The sequence below is a fragment of the Rhinoderma darwinii genome, chromosome 7 (genome assembly GCF_050947455.1).
Source record: "Rhinoderma darwinii isolate aRhiDar2 chromosome 7, aRhiDar2.hap1, whole genome shotgun sequence".
In the NCBI taxonomy this organism is placed as follows: domain Eukaryota; kingdom Metazoa; phylum Chordata; class Amphibia; order Anura; family Rhinodermatidae; genus Rhinoderma; species Rhinoderma darwinii.
The window spans coordinates 67582939-67598392 of NC_134693.1; the positions used below are offsets into that span (position 1 = coordinate 67582939).

The 15454-nt window shown below is 40.0% G+C and overlaps 1 protein-coding gene across 2 annotated transcripts in view; it reads left to right on the forward strand.

Moving 5' to 3' along the window:
• The window catches only part of PDE4DIP (phosphodiesterase 4D interacting protein), a 188777-nt gene extending 179409 nt beyond the window's left edge, over positions 1–9368 (forward strand). For both annotated transcript variants that reach the window (XM_075833503.1, XM_075833502.1), the window contains 2 exons: positions 948–1060; positions 8455–9368. In XM_075833503.1, the coding sequence (XP_075689618.1) occupies positions 948–1060; positions 8455–8641 (300 nt within the window). In that variant the 3' untranslated portion in view covers positions 8642–9368. The remainder of the gene's footprint in view (positions 1–947; positions 1061–8454) is intronic.
• Positions 9369–15454: the final 6086 nt, after the last annotated feature.

Consider the following 15454-nt stretch of genomic DNA (forward strand, 5'->3'; position numbering starts at 1 on the left):
AGGAGGCCAGGCTGCGCTCAGAAGAGAGGGACGCATCGCCATGACAACGAATGGGTGGTAAGTATAAACCTTTTTTTTTTTATTCCTGCAGTATTTCCGCAGCGGACATGCTGCCCGAAAACTGCACCACAATTTGGTGCGGTTTTTCAGGGGGAATTCCCTTGCGGCTTCCAAGATATGCTGTGTACTTTTATGCAGCGTATCCATCCAGTGAGCTTGCACCCTAAACATTCTAAGCTATTTTAATCAAAGCAGTCTCATCTTAGTTTCTGATTTTAATTGCAGTCATGTGCCAGAAGCAAGCACCTCAGAGATTATAAATTGTTAGATGCGAAATTAAAGGAATTTCAGTGTAGTATTATCTTAGCGTATATTTTTTTTACATTCATATATAACATAAGAACTATACATACAGTTTAAAATAGTATGTGGTTCGTGAATTCTTCTATAGTATAGAGCAGAATATGCTTCAGGGTTTTTGCCGCTTTCTATTAATATTAATATGAAGGGACTACTATTAATAACCAGGTAAAAGTTCAAGTAAAAGCCTACTAATAGAGGGGAGACTGGCTCTTTCATGTGACTGAGGAGTGTCTTGATCCTTCAGATCCCCTAAATTGTCTTGCCTTAAAAGAATATTCCAATGAATGATGTGTAAGATATGCTATAAATATCTGATATGTGTGTCCTCTGGGCCCCTTACCTGTGAAGAGAATGGGGATCACATGACTCCAATTGCATTATTAAACACGACCACAATAGAAAAAAGCAAGAAAGTGCGGACATGCACATCTGTTTTTATAACTTTCAGACATTTTATGAAATATCCTATCGATTTGTCAAAAAATTGTTTAAGAACCATAAAAAATAACTCTTCTATGTGGCGGTGTGGTGAGGGATTCCGTTTGTTTAATGTATGTAAATTCACATTTTATTTTCTCTTATAGATATTTAAGTTACTTGAAGAACTCGCTGCAAATAAAAGGAGACTTAATGAGGCACTGCAAGCTGAAAAACAGCTTTATAGTTGTTTGGTACAATGCCATACAAAGTCTGACAGGTAATAATATCATTGGATATATTGTCAACTTATTAGTAAATAGGTTTCTCTACTGCTAAAAATTAAAAGTAAAATATAGATACTCAAAACTTGACTATAAAATATGACAGAGTATATACAGAAATGTCTAAATAAGCTGGTCCAGTCTGCAGAAATAGTCCTGTTTCATATACATTAAATGGAAAAACTGGGGAAAGAGACGGACTTGGATATTCTAGTTACAATTAAGCTAAGCAGCAGTACTCAATGTCAAGAAGCAGCTGCAAAAATAAAGATTATTTTAGGATGTATAAAACAGACATTTAAACTTCTGATCCAAATTAATATTGCCCATCTATAAATCCTTTAAGATCTGATCTTGAGTACTCACTTTTGGGCTCCACACTGTGAATAGGTTAAAGGGGAGTTCAAAGACAGATGATTAGATTAAGGGGAATGTATCATCATCATCTTCAGAAAATGACATTATTATAAATGACATTATTTAAATAAGGTTTTTATTATAAAAATATGTTTTTTAAATTTTGGGTATTTTTTGGACTATCCACATAAAAACAAGCTGACACTTCTTATTTTCGTTTGCTCTCTTCAACTTTGCTGCATGGATGGGTACAGAATGATCAGCATCATTAGAGGGTGGGCAATTTATTGGCGGCTCTATTGTACTTCTGAAGGCACAGATAAGGCAGCATAGTAACACTATTCACACAACTAAGGCTTCGTTCACTTCTGCATCAGGGGAACCCATGAACAGAATCCAAACAGAAACAAATGGAAACCAGAGGCTTCCGATGGCATCACCATTGATTTCAATGGTGACAGATCCGATGCAAATGGTTTCCGTTTGTCACCGTTGAGCAAGGGTTCTGTCATTTTTACGGAATCAATACTGAAGTCGACTGCGCTATTTATTCCGTCAAAACGGAATAACAACAAGAAGAGAACTGTGCATCCTCCATGGTAGCACAGTGCGCCTGTGCTAGTTTCGAGCACTGTGTTACAATAGAGGATGCAGCGTGACATGTCTAGTAACATGCTCCTCCATCTTCGACCATATTGTCGATGGGAGCTACAGCTATAAGGAAGATGCAGCTGTCATAACAATGGGGCGTGGTTTATGGCCCCAGGAAAACAACGCTGAGCTGCAAATAAATTAATTAATACGTTTACAAAAAATAATGTTTAGAATGCACTGTTGAAAGTAGTCAACCCCTTAAGGCATTATCACTTAACTGTATTTGACAGGTGTTAAGGGGTTTTATGGAGCAGTCCCACAGGCTGAGCCTGCTCCATACTGAACGGGTGTCGGCAGTATGTTACAGCCAACACCACACTGCAACGGGCGTAGTCAAAGATAACTTAGCGATCAATAACGATCGCGGCATCCATGTGGTTAGAAAGAGGGGGCAACCCCTTGGTCCCCCTTCTATGCAATCGCGGTTGGGGGCCTACTAAAGGCCACCATGTCTACTATCTTTGTACTTCTATTAAGCCCTGCCTCCAACATAGCTTCATAGGAGAATGTAAGAAACACGATATACTGCAATACATAAGTATTGCAGTATTCAGTGCGAGTGATCACTGGTTTAAGTCTTTGGGAGGGGACTTATACGAAATAGAAGTTGAATAAAGTTTTTTTAATATCCAAAAAAAAAACATTACAAGTTCAAAGAAAAAACTTTTCCTATTTTTTTCCCTAAAGTGTTAAAAAAAAATATAAGTCACATAACTGGTGTTGCCGTGTCCGTAAAAGTCTGAAATAATACAATATAATGTTATGCAACCCGCATGGTGAACATTAAAAAAAAAAAATTAAAACCGCCAGAATTGCTGTTTTTTGGTCACTTTAGCTCCCCCAAAAAATGGAATAAAAAAGTGAGCAAAAAGTCGTATTTACTGCAGAATACAAATAAAAACTACACGCTTTTGCCCCGCAAAAAATAAGCCCTCACACCGCTCAATTGACGGAATAACAATAAAATTATGGTTTTCAGAATGTGGCAACGAAACACAATATATATTTTTTTTTTTTACAAATAGCTTTTTCTTTGTAAAAGTAGTAAAACATATATAAATTTGTCATTGTAGTAATTATATCAACCTGTAGAATAAAGTTAACGTGTCGTTTTTACCGCACAATGAACGTCGTAAAAACAAAAGCCAAAAAATTATGTCAGAATCGCTGTTTTTTGCCCATTTCACCCCACAAAGAATTTTCTCTTTAAAGTATTCACTGGGGGAAACATTACCATGGGTATAGGCCGCTGTCATTAGGAGGCTGACACTAGGTAAATATAAAGTTTTAGCCTGGTGTCTGTAGGAGGCAGACATGTCCTGCACTGTACGCAATTCTGCGAGATTTTTTACTTTAGTTTTATTTTTATTTCTCTTTCAGGTGCAGGGTTAAAGTCTCTCGTGTATTCCACTTGGTTACTCCAATGCAGGCGCTGGGCTGAAAGAATTCCCACTGTTTCAGTGGATGCCCGCCATTCTGACAGATGTTCTTCCCATCTCTATGGTGGATGTTCCCCACCTTGGTCAACCAGTCCCCTATTGTTAACACACCGGCGGTTGAGGATGCCGGACAGCCAAGCTATGTGTTTGTGTTTTCCAAAGGAGTGACACACTGTGCCAGAAGATGACCGATAGGTCAGTCCGACTCCCCGGGAGCTGTTGTGGTGATGGAGCAATTCAGACAAGGAGTTCTGAGGCGTTTTCTAACACTTATGTGCTTGAAGACATTTTTCAGCATTTATCTTCCATTTTTTACTTCAGACTGGCCCCAGAAAAGTAAAGCTCTGTGTTTCGGTGGCTGCGCCACCATTAATTTAGTCCCCGGCTTTGGTTCTCTGCTAGTCCGCAAGCTAGCCTTGCCCCGTCGTGCTCCCAAACGCTCTCTCCCACGCCCCACTGTTATCCCGTGCCGTTTTTAGCATTTCTGATTCGTTGCCAGGCGATACCTGAGTCACATGCCCATCCTGTCCAATCAGCGCAGCACGGGTTTTAGCTGGAGGGGAGGGTTTTTTTCTGTTCTTCTCAGACACCTCACGCTATCACCGGTACTGAATGCTATAGTACACTGAGCGGTGTACAGAGGTCAAACATTTCTGCTTCACGGAGGACACAGCACCTAGGAGGTCTGGTAGGATAGCCATTGGCTATAGTGCTTTTTTTTTGGAAAAGGCTCTTAATCTGTCTTCAAAGGTAAAAATTCCTAAGATCCAACCCCCCCATCCCGCCATTGTAACCCACTTTGCGTGTACGCAGTGTAGTACTAGGTTTCCATGCGGACAGGCTGACCCAGTCTGTGTTCAATGCCCTCCGCCTAAACCACCACAGGACTCCCCAGCTCCCCATCGTTAGTGAGCATATTACCCCCCAATAGGCGACTTCCTTCACCCAGGCGTTAGACAATCTCAGCCGCCTCTCTCAGGCCACAGCGGATGCCTTACAAAACATTCCTCATCAGTTAGCATCTCTATTGTTTGACCCCTCTCTGGCACCTCCATCCATTCAGGTCCCCAGACACTCTTCCTTGGATTGCACTACTTCTAGTTCTCCCAGTGCATCATGCAAGCGGGCCAGGAAATCAAGGAGATATTATTCTTCCTCTGATTAATCTTTGGACAAAAATGCTGCAGGTGTCCTTCATTCCTTTCATTCAAGAGATATATCTGAACCAGCTTCTTCAGACTCCGACTCTGAGTTTGAGTGTAATAGAAGCGAATCCAGTCCTCAGGATCTCATTCAGGCAGTGAGAGATATACTTAAGATTGTGGATGATCCTGCTGAATCCCCTCAGAATGGGTTATTATTGCATCACCAGGGGGACCGCTCTGATAATAAGGGTTTTGACAAATTGTTTTCTGATGCATGGAAACACCCTGACCGGCCTATGCATGTGTCCAAGAGTGCGGACTATGTTTCCTTTCTCTGATGAGTGTATTACCAAATGGTCAGCTCACCCCAAGGTAGATGCTCCCATGCTTTATGAAAATACTACCTTATCGGGTGCAAATGCTTCCACCTTAAAGGATCCAGTTGATGCCAAAGTGGAGTCTATGGCAAAAGCCACTTCTGCATGGCCACGCCTTCAGTCAAACCCTCTTTTGTAGCATATTGGGTTAGCTTTGCTAGTATTGAACTAGCTACTCAACTACAGGAAGCTATTGATTCAGGGTGCTCTCAAGTGGATACTCCCCTGCTAGCTTTTGCAGATGTCTAAATACATCTGTGACGTCTCTGTCCAAGCTGCCCAACGATCGGCTAAGGCCATAGCTAATGCGGTAGCTGTCCGCAGGGCATTTGGACTAGGAACTGGGATACTGACATTGCCTCTAGGAAGAAGCATTTCACCCTTCCATTTGCCCAGGATCTCCTTTATGGCCCTGACCTGGTCCAACTAATTTCTGGGGCTACAGGAGCAAGGAGCACTTTACTTCCAAATTGTCGTCAAAGGCAACTTCCAGTTCCCTCAGTCAGAATACAAAGGTGGTTTAGTTAATTTCAGTACTCTGCTCCACGTCAGAGGTAGAATTCAGGAGACTCCCGTCCCTTCCAAGTGCAGAGACCTTCCTTTCGGCACAGAAACTCCTGGCAGCTCTGCAACAGTCCCGCTAGACCTGCTTCTGCACAGCGGGCTTCCACAGCCTGAAAATTGTCCCTCACCTGAGCTGCTCCTTTGGGTGGGGAGGTGGCTGCTCTCCTTCCAGGAGACATGGCTCACAAACATTGAAGAAGCTTGAGTACAGGAGTTTGTGTTGACAGGAGTTTTTCCTGCCAACGCCCCCTCGGTGCCCCTCCAGGTTCCAGGCTTTTTCTCAAGCCATTGAAAGCCTCCTCCATCAAAGATTAATTGTCCCAGTACCAGCTCCAGAACTGTTCAAGGGGTTTTAATCAAGCCTTTTCACAGTACAAAAGAAGGACCGATCTTTTCATCCCATTTTGGATCTAAAACCTCTCAATCGACATGTGAAGATTCGAAGGTTCCGCAGTGGTAGCTTCCTTGGAGGTCAACGAGTTTCTTTCTTCAATAGACATCAGGGATGCTTATCTTCATGTTCTCATTGCTGAAGTATATTAGCGTTTCCTGCGATTTGCAGTAGGTTCCGAGCATTTCAAGTTTGTGGCCCTCCCGTTCGGGCTGGCCATGGCTCCAACGGTCTTTACCAAGACCATGGCGGCGCCCATGGCTTTCCCCAGATCCAGGGGGATAGCAGTTATCCCATACTTGGACGATCTTCTGGTGAAGGCACCTTCTAAACAGGACAACTTGGACAGTCTCAACATTACACTGCATTGTCTTCGCAGATTCGGATGGATGTTCAACAGCACAAAGTCATCTCACTCCTCGGAGAATGGAGTTTCTAGGGATGGTCCTGGATACACAGGCGGCCGGGGTATTACCCAAGGACACCACTCTCAGACAGGGAGTGACAGTACTCCGCAAGAATGCTTCTTGCTCTATCCGCTTCTGAATGAAAGTACTGGGGACGATGGTCCTAAGGTGGTTTCCTCCTTTCATCTTAATGAATACATTGTCCTTCTTTCATTTTGTCCTAAACCTCCTTATCCACAAGAACGTGCCTTATACTGCTTGGATGTCATTAGAGCCCTTCGGGTCTACATTGCAACTACTATGTCCTTCCGGAAGACAGACTCCCTATTTGTTGTTCTTGAGGGCCCTCATAATTGTTGCCCGGCCTCAAAATGTTTGCTGGGCTCATTAGACTCTGCTAAGGATACGGTACCACCCTCCTGGTTCACTGCTCATTTTACTGGAGAAGTTGAGGTCTCCTCAGGCTTCTGACCTTCAGGTCTGTAAAGCCGCCACCTGGTCCTCGTTACATACTTTTTTTGAGGTTTTACTGGATCCATTCTTTGGCTTCTGCCGATGCCAGTTTGGTCAGATGTTGTTGCAAGCAGCCATGATTTAGGCTGCTTGAATGGCTATGATTCTGTTTCCCACCCTAAGAGACTGCTTTAGGACGTCCCATGGTACTGTGTGCCCCAGTGAATACTTTAACGAGAAAACAGGATTTTTGTACTTACCAGTAAAATCCCTTTCTCGTTGAATTCACTGCGGGACACAGGTCCCGTCCTATTTCTTTATTATGATATTTTTGGGCTAATTAAGGTTGTTTTCCCATTGGAAACATATTGTTAAACCTTTACTGCTCTCTTACTGCTCTTGGTACAAACTCAGGAGCTGAGTGCTCAGCAGAGGGCATAGCCCACTGGGCGGAGCCATATATTTTTTTATATTTAGCTTGTGTCAGCCTCCTAGTAACAGCGGCCTATACCTATGGTACTGTGTCCCCCAGTGAATTCAACGAGAACGTGATTTTACTGGTAAGTACACAAATCCTGTTTTTTTTTTTCAGTTACCCAGTACCGCAAAAAACAAGCCCTCATATGGCTATGTCGAGGGAAAATTAAATTAGCTGCTGTGGGAAGTGGTTAAGCTATGGAATATCCTAGCCTAAGTGGTATTAATGGCAGCTATTATGAAAGCAATCAAAAAAGGGCTAAATGCTTATCTATTTGATCCAGGAAAATTATCTTCCAGATCATCTAGTGTGTGCTGTCATGATCTGCCTCATCTTCTACTGCATATAAATAAATAAAAATCCTCCAGCAAGATTAAACCGTATTATCTACATCCAACTGTAGGGTAGTTACAAGACTCCCCATTTACCCCATCCCACAATTTGCAAACATTAAAATACTATTATTTTTTTTTGCTTATTCGAACAGGAATTATTGAAAATGAAAGTATTGCATACAAGTTGTTAAAGTGCAACATATGTAAGAGTATACATATTCTAAAATATTACCTCAAACATCAGCATACATTGCAATTTATAAAATGCAAAATGGTATGATGAAGTGATAAAAAAAAGACTAAAGTTAAAACGGTCAACGTCCAGTGAAACAATAATCAAGCTCTGATCAGGCTAGCGAGGTTCTTCTAAGTTGACGAAATATACTATATACATTATCCAAACAGGTGGTATAATAGAATGTGGGTTGTTAAACTAAGTAAGGACCCAGTTATTAGGTCAGCGTAGTAGCTAGTCATGACCAGGAAGAATTTAGCTAGGGACCCCATATTTGGTAGTATTCGAAAATATGTAAAGGGAATGTTTTTTATATCAGAATAGCAAAAAATATCATCACAGATATATTAAAAAATGTGTTTTTACAAATAAGTTAAAGTTATAGTGGATTTAGTTATCTTTAGCTTATTCCTTTAATTTTCATTTGCTATGTTTTTCTTTACTTAAATTAATCATTTTATGATTGCTATATTATATTTCACATAATTATATGTTGTGTATTGTTACATTTAATAAACATGTTGAAATATTCAACTATTGTAACTCGATTAACAGTTTCAGTTCCAGTTCTTCACTTCACAACGAGCTGTTAGCTGCACAGGCACTTAGGGGCCAACTGGAAGACACTCTAATGAGGACAATGGAGCAACTAGTCGCACTGCAGTCTGAGAACAAGGTTTCAGCTTGTTATGGAGGTGCGGAAACAGAGTGTTTGAATTTTCCTCACAAGCATGCTTTCTAATTAGTTTGGTTTGGTTTGGTTGTTTTTTATTTATTTTTTTATGCACTGATTTTTGCATTGAAGAAATTATGGCGGTTAACATTCCAAAAGCACTTCAACTAAGAAATACTGTCTGCTGTTTATGGTAAATACATATGTTGCGATTACATCGCAGGTGTTGCCGTGAGTTTACAAAAAACCGCTGCAAAAATGTTGATGTGTGAATACACCCTACGGCCATGTTCACACAGCATTTCTTCGGGCATATTTCTGAGTGTAAAACACTTGTACTAGGACTCCGAAATACGCTTGAAATACACCGCAAACAGCTTCCCAATAATTTGAATGTGAATCCGCTGTCGTATTTTTATGCTGCTAAATTGAAAAACGCCTCATAAAAATAGGCTTTGAAAAAAGAAGTGACACGTCAGGTCTTGAAGTTCTTGAAGGTTGATTTTTCCCATTCACACTTCAAAAATATGCTTCAAAAATGCTTGTTAAAATAAAAAAACTTCTAAAATCTGCTCCAAAGTCGCCTGGATTTCAGAGGCCGTTTTCTCTTCAAATCAGTCTAATATATTTCACCCTGAACATTTGCCGTGTGAACATAGTTTGAAGGGTTTACTAATTGACTGACCAGTTACTGTCTATATTCTTAGCTGTAATGTTTCATATTTTTTAGAATTTTAGAAATGCAATATTATTTTGATACATTTTAGTAAACTTATGGTTATGCTCCACAATTTGTCTGTTAGGATGAATAAAGTTTTTTTTCTATCAGCATACACTGCGTTGTTTTATTGTTCCTAAATAGTAGGTTGGCTATTAATGTGTATTTTAAGAAATTTTACAGTTAGTGGTAGCGAAAGTCAGTTTAACTTGTTCTAATGTAGCACCTGTTGCTCTTCACATTTTCTTCTATAGTCATTTATGTGTCGACTAGCTTTCTCCATTGGATAATATGCCCAAATGAACTCTGTGGAACAATGTATAATTCATATTTATATTCCAGATAACAATATTTGATAAGCAAACCAGTTTAGCCTGGATTTTGCCCTGTATTTTTCCTAATTTAAATTGGCTAAATTACCAAGTTTAATGTAAAATGTGTTTGAGGTGTTCCATGATATGCCCCATACTTTATTAGTGATAGGGACAATGGTTTAATTATTTATAAATAACGTGTGTGTGTGTGTGGGGGGGGGGGGGGTCCACTAATATATTAAATTATTTGAGAAGTTTTTATTTTATATTGATTTCGGTCTTAAATTGAAGCTCTGTTAACCTTTTCAAATAATAGTAATCTAAAAATATGTTTACTCAACTACTTTTTGGCTGATTTTATAAAAAATTTCATACCTTTTTCTTTATCTTTCTCTGGTTTGCTCATGGCATTGAAGACATTTAGTACCCAGTATATTGTTATATATATATATATATATATATATATATATATATATATATATATATATATATATATATCTTCTATAGTGGCTATAGGTTATAGATTCATCACGAATTGACTTAATGAATGCACTACTTAACTATGGAACCATACCTCTTCATTTATGTTGCAGAGATATGTATGCCTCTTAATAGGTGTATATTAGCATTCAATGTGATGTGTGAAAAATGGAGCTTCATTTTAATACTGAAAGCTTGTGTGTACATAACAAAAATAGATAAAAATTAGACGATGGTAAGACATGCTCTGACATTTTTTTACTATGAGACTCACTAGAACATCACCTCCTCTGAACACTGTATTCTATATTCAGAAGAATACACAAAGTCTAATAATTTACTCAGCTGACAATGAAACCGTTTATTTATATAGGTGTTAATATGTGCAAATGCTTTGATGTATCCAATTGACAAGCCTAACTAAAAGGGACTATGAATGCAGAGCCTCTGAGATTCACTAGAACAGAACCTTCTTTGAATACTACTTTATTTTCATAAGAATAAACAATATTTAATAGCTTACTGAACTGACCAAAGTATTAAAAAAATTAGAAGATACTGTATATGAATTTTAATAGAAAAATAGTCAAAGTACATAAAATCCCCAATACAGTTAAAAGATGAGAGCGCAAGATACAAGACACTGAAAGCACTATTGCATACCAACAAATGACAGAGAGAATATAACTAGGTATAGCAAAAAGGGGAAATAACCCCACTATATATAAAATAGAGATACCCTATATTAAAATATCAAATCAAAGATAATACAGTCTGAAACACAAAAGGTAAAGTGTATAGCTAGGTATAGATAGCCCCACTATATATAGGATGGTGTCTAATCAGAGCTAAATATAGTCTGAAATATCAAAGACTCAGACATAGATGATATACAAAACGTGAATGACTTAACATACCCTTAGTCATGATGGACGTAAACAAATGCGAGATAAGGCTGGACAGGATAAAAACACCCCAGGATATGCCTCGACACGCGTTTCGCCTGCGGCTTTGTCCTTATTTCCCCTTTTTGCTATACCTAGTTATATGCTCTCTGTCAGTTGTTGGTATGCAATAGTGCTATGTTCCACTTTTTTTTATATATATTCTCAAACTTGGGTATGGCTATGTTATAACTGGTATCAATTGCCCTTGTACATTGTGGCTCACGCACATATCTATTTTGTACTGGATATTGTATAGGCACCTACTTTCTATGACTTGTATCTCTCATCTTTTAACTGTATTGGGGATTTTATGTACTTTGACTATTTTTCTATTAAAGTTATATTTGTACTATTACTCAGGCATGCTATCTGTAATGACGGGGTAGGGAGACAGACAGGAGAGCCCTAATCTACCCGCCACTCAGTCCCTGCCTACTTGCACGGCCCGTCCTAAGCAACGGAGTACAACTGGGCGACGGTCCCTACGCTCAATAAGTGCACGACAGACCAACAGACAAGGGTACACAGAAGCTAAGGGAAATGGGGCAGTTGCCCACGGCAACACTGTGAGCAACAAGAGTAGTGAACGAGCCGAGTCAAACCAGAAGTGTACGAGGTACCAAACGCAGAGCAGGAGAGTAGTCAGTAAAGCCAGGGTCAATTTGAAGCAGAGGTCAATAGTACTAGCAGGAGCAGCAGAGCCAGGAAACCAGACAGAATCACAGGCAAAGGAGGAACAGGAAATGAAGGTGTAAATAGACCGAGGGCAGGAGCTAGCTCCGTCTGGCCAGGCTGTGATAGGTTCTCCCACTCCTCAGCCTCCCAGACCTAAGCACAGATGCAGGCTAATTAACCACAGGCGTCGACACAGAAGCTGTGTCAGGCAAATCCTTTACACTATCCTTCTGTTTTTGAGATACTATTGTAGGTATTTGCATCCTATTGACAAGCCTCACTAGATTGGAACTTATTGAATAAGGAAGGATCTCTTAAAAGGTACTGTTTCTCCCTGCGGAGATCTAGCTGGGAAGGAGTATTGTTCCGTTGTTCAGAGGAGCAGAACAAGGGAATAACGGAAGCAACAATTCCGTTGCACAATGGACACAGCCAGCGAACGATGGAACTCATTGACTTTAATGGGTTCCGTCGACTTTTCGTCAGTGTGTCCGTGATTTTACCGGATACAATAGCACAGCATGCTGCGCTATTGTTTCCGATAATCCTTGACAGATCTGCGATGGAGGCCCCTAACGGAGCCTCCAACTCAGATGTGTACAGGGCCTTAATCACCGAGGGTTTCTGGTTTGACTATTCGTCATGTTTTCTTCCTTCTGGGGAGAGGTATTTTGCAATCATGGATCACATCCATATAAGCAACGGTAAAGTGAAAAGAGATGCTTTTTTTTTTTCTTCATTACTAGACAGGTTTAATTTTAAGCTGAAGACAAATGTTAACTAATTGAACAAAAATGTTCTTAGCTGCAACATGGGAAAATATTGTTACATATTGTCATATACTGTATCTTGTGTTATAGTAAACCGTCCTAGTGCTATGTCCGCCCCTTGACAACAGCTTATGTTCACAAATTTCATGCTAAAAATGTTCTTGATTCCTTGGTCCTATTGAGCCCTATGCAATCACACGCATGCAGAAGAAACCCACACCTAAGCCATGTAACTAGTTCAACATCAGTGATTTCTTGGACATCTCCTCTAATAGAAGCAGAGGACTAGAAGAATATAAGTTCTGACACGACAATCAAATGTAAAATTTATCAAACAATTAGAAATCTTCTTGTGAAAGATATATGCCTTTCAAGCTAAACACCAAAATAGATCGAGAAACCGTTCATAAATTGACCTGGTGATTGTTTCTTTAATCCGAGGCATAAAATGACATTTATGCAGCGTCATCCAAGGAGACCGGATTGCACGGAGAACAGAAGGACGCGTCGCTATGACAAAGTTCGGGGGGTAAGTATCAATTTTTTCCAGCACTGTGTCCGCAGCAGAGATTCTGTCAGAAAATCTGCACCATAATTTGGGGCGTGTTTTTCAGGCATAATTGCGGGTTCCCGGACGGCTACGCTGTGTACTTATACACAGTATGTCTGCCCTATGTGTCCTTACTCTTAAAGGGAATCTGTCAGCAGTTTTGAGGTCTTAAAATTGCAGACAGTGTGATGTACGGGAGGGGAAGGGCATTGTATTGATACCAATTGTCTTTGTCATGCTAGAGGAATTACCGAGAAATCGCTGTGGTCACTCTTTGCCCTTAGTGACGGCTCTAACGGGCAATCAGAAGATCGCTAGAGCCGTAACTCAGAGGAGTGAGGCTGGCAACATGCAGTGGGGAGAAACAAGAAGCACTTGCACATCAAGTGCCCCCCTAAGTGGTGCTTGCGACTGTTGCACTGGGGCAATTAAAAGGATATTCCCAAAATAAAGATCATATCCTAATTTAAAAAACAAAAACAAAACTACATTATTCAAAAGATAGATTTGCTCCAAGTACCCCAAATCCTACCATAGTTTGAGGATCGCTGCCAGTAGTTACATCCTGCTGTAGTTCTGATTCTTATAGGACGAGCATGCTCAGTAACATTTCTGTGTATGAGAGTCCTCCCTCCACAGCCTCCTCCCTCCATGCTGCAACACGCAGCCTGAGCACCGCTTTACCTACTGTGCACTTTGAGAGCCATTAGTACAATCATTATCACATAAGAAGAGCAGAGCTGTGGATTTAAACCTTCCTGTCACCGCTCTGTGTCAAACATTTTGGGTTCACCAATGCGCCGCCCGGTTCCGCCACATCACTGCTATACATGGGATTGTGCCTGGATCCTGCTGGCAGCGAAGTTAGGGCATGTTCAGTGGTAGCGTTTATGTTGCATTTTTTTAGCATAATCGCAGATAAAACATGAAATTTTGCCGCAGTTTTTCAGTAGTCGTGGCAAATTCGCAGCATTATGTCGCAATTTTGTGGTATAATCTCACCATGACCGCTACCTCTGTATACTGTATCCTTATTACTTGTGTGATTCTAAGACGGGACATCATATGCTGGAGTGTAAAATCCAGCCCCCTTTATCATATTCAAATTTTCCTTCTTGTCCTCCGAGTCAGGGATTGTTTTCATAGAAATACGGAGCATGTTCTTTAGCCACATGAACCACCCATTACCACTGACTTGATATTATACTAAAGACAAGCCAGTGGCCTACTGTATGTCAGCAGTGTGCAAGGAGCGCCTGGGAACTGTAGTTTCCAAAAGGAAAATGGGCAGGACTGCACATTTTTCTCACTGCCTGATAAAGATATAACAGAGCCGTAAAGATTAAAATAACTAATAAACATAGAAGGGATCTGAACACGAGGTGGCTTAGTTGGGCATTGTACAGTAGTACAGTGGGTATGGGAGGTTTGTAAAAAAAAAAAGCCTCATGGTGGAAAAACCCCTTTAAACATTGATTTCTCGGTCATGCAAGTTGCAAGCCAAAAGGTAGAGTTACAATGCCCCGCCCCCTCCACTTTATCGCACTGTCAGCTGTTTTGAGACCTGAAAACTGCTCACAGGTTCCCTTTAATTGTTTCAGATCTTCAAACTAAATGTATAGTGTGCCCTCAAGTTACAATATTAGTTTGTTCTGTGACAATGTTCATAACTTAACTTAATTTTTTTTCACTTGAGATCATAACCAAAATGGCAGCCCAAAAAAAGGAAAAAAATTAAAATAAAGAACAAAAAGCATATAACGAATACTAATAAAGTCTTACACATAAAAGTAAGAAAAAACTTCTGGATGGTGGTTAATCACTTTCTATGTTGAGGACACAAGCTTCTTCAAGGTTTTGTAGAGTCCAGCCACTGTGCAATAAAAGTATAATGTAGCCGTCCTCACCTGGTGATCAAAAGAGTAGCTTGTTATGGCTTAGGTACAGTATATACAGTACAGTATATGTAGCACAGGTAGATAGCAAGACAGTGCATGTGCCGCAGATCATCACATGGGCCCACAAACAGCCATTGTAAGTTAAAAGTATTGTAATGTGAAGCCAGTGTCACTTGAGGGACCACTGTGTAAGACAAAGATAACCTGAATGAACACAAAATAACATTTTTAAATGATCATTTCACTTATTGAAGAAAAAATTATCCAACCTCAACTGGCCCAGGGTGAAAAAGTAATTGCTTTCATGGTTACTCAGATAATTAATCACATACATGTAATTGATTCAGAATTTCGGCGCTAAAGTTTTGCAATATCCATCACATCAATTTGAAAGTTGCTTAAAAACACATAAAACATAACACATTGATTTATAAAAAAAAATATATATATATATATATGTATATATATTTCCTTCCAAGGATGTATATAGCCTTTAAGTTATTGAAATATTTCAGTCTTGAAATTATTAC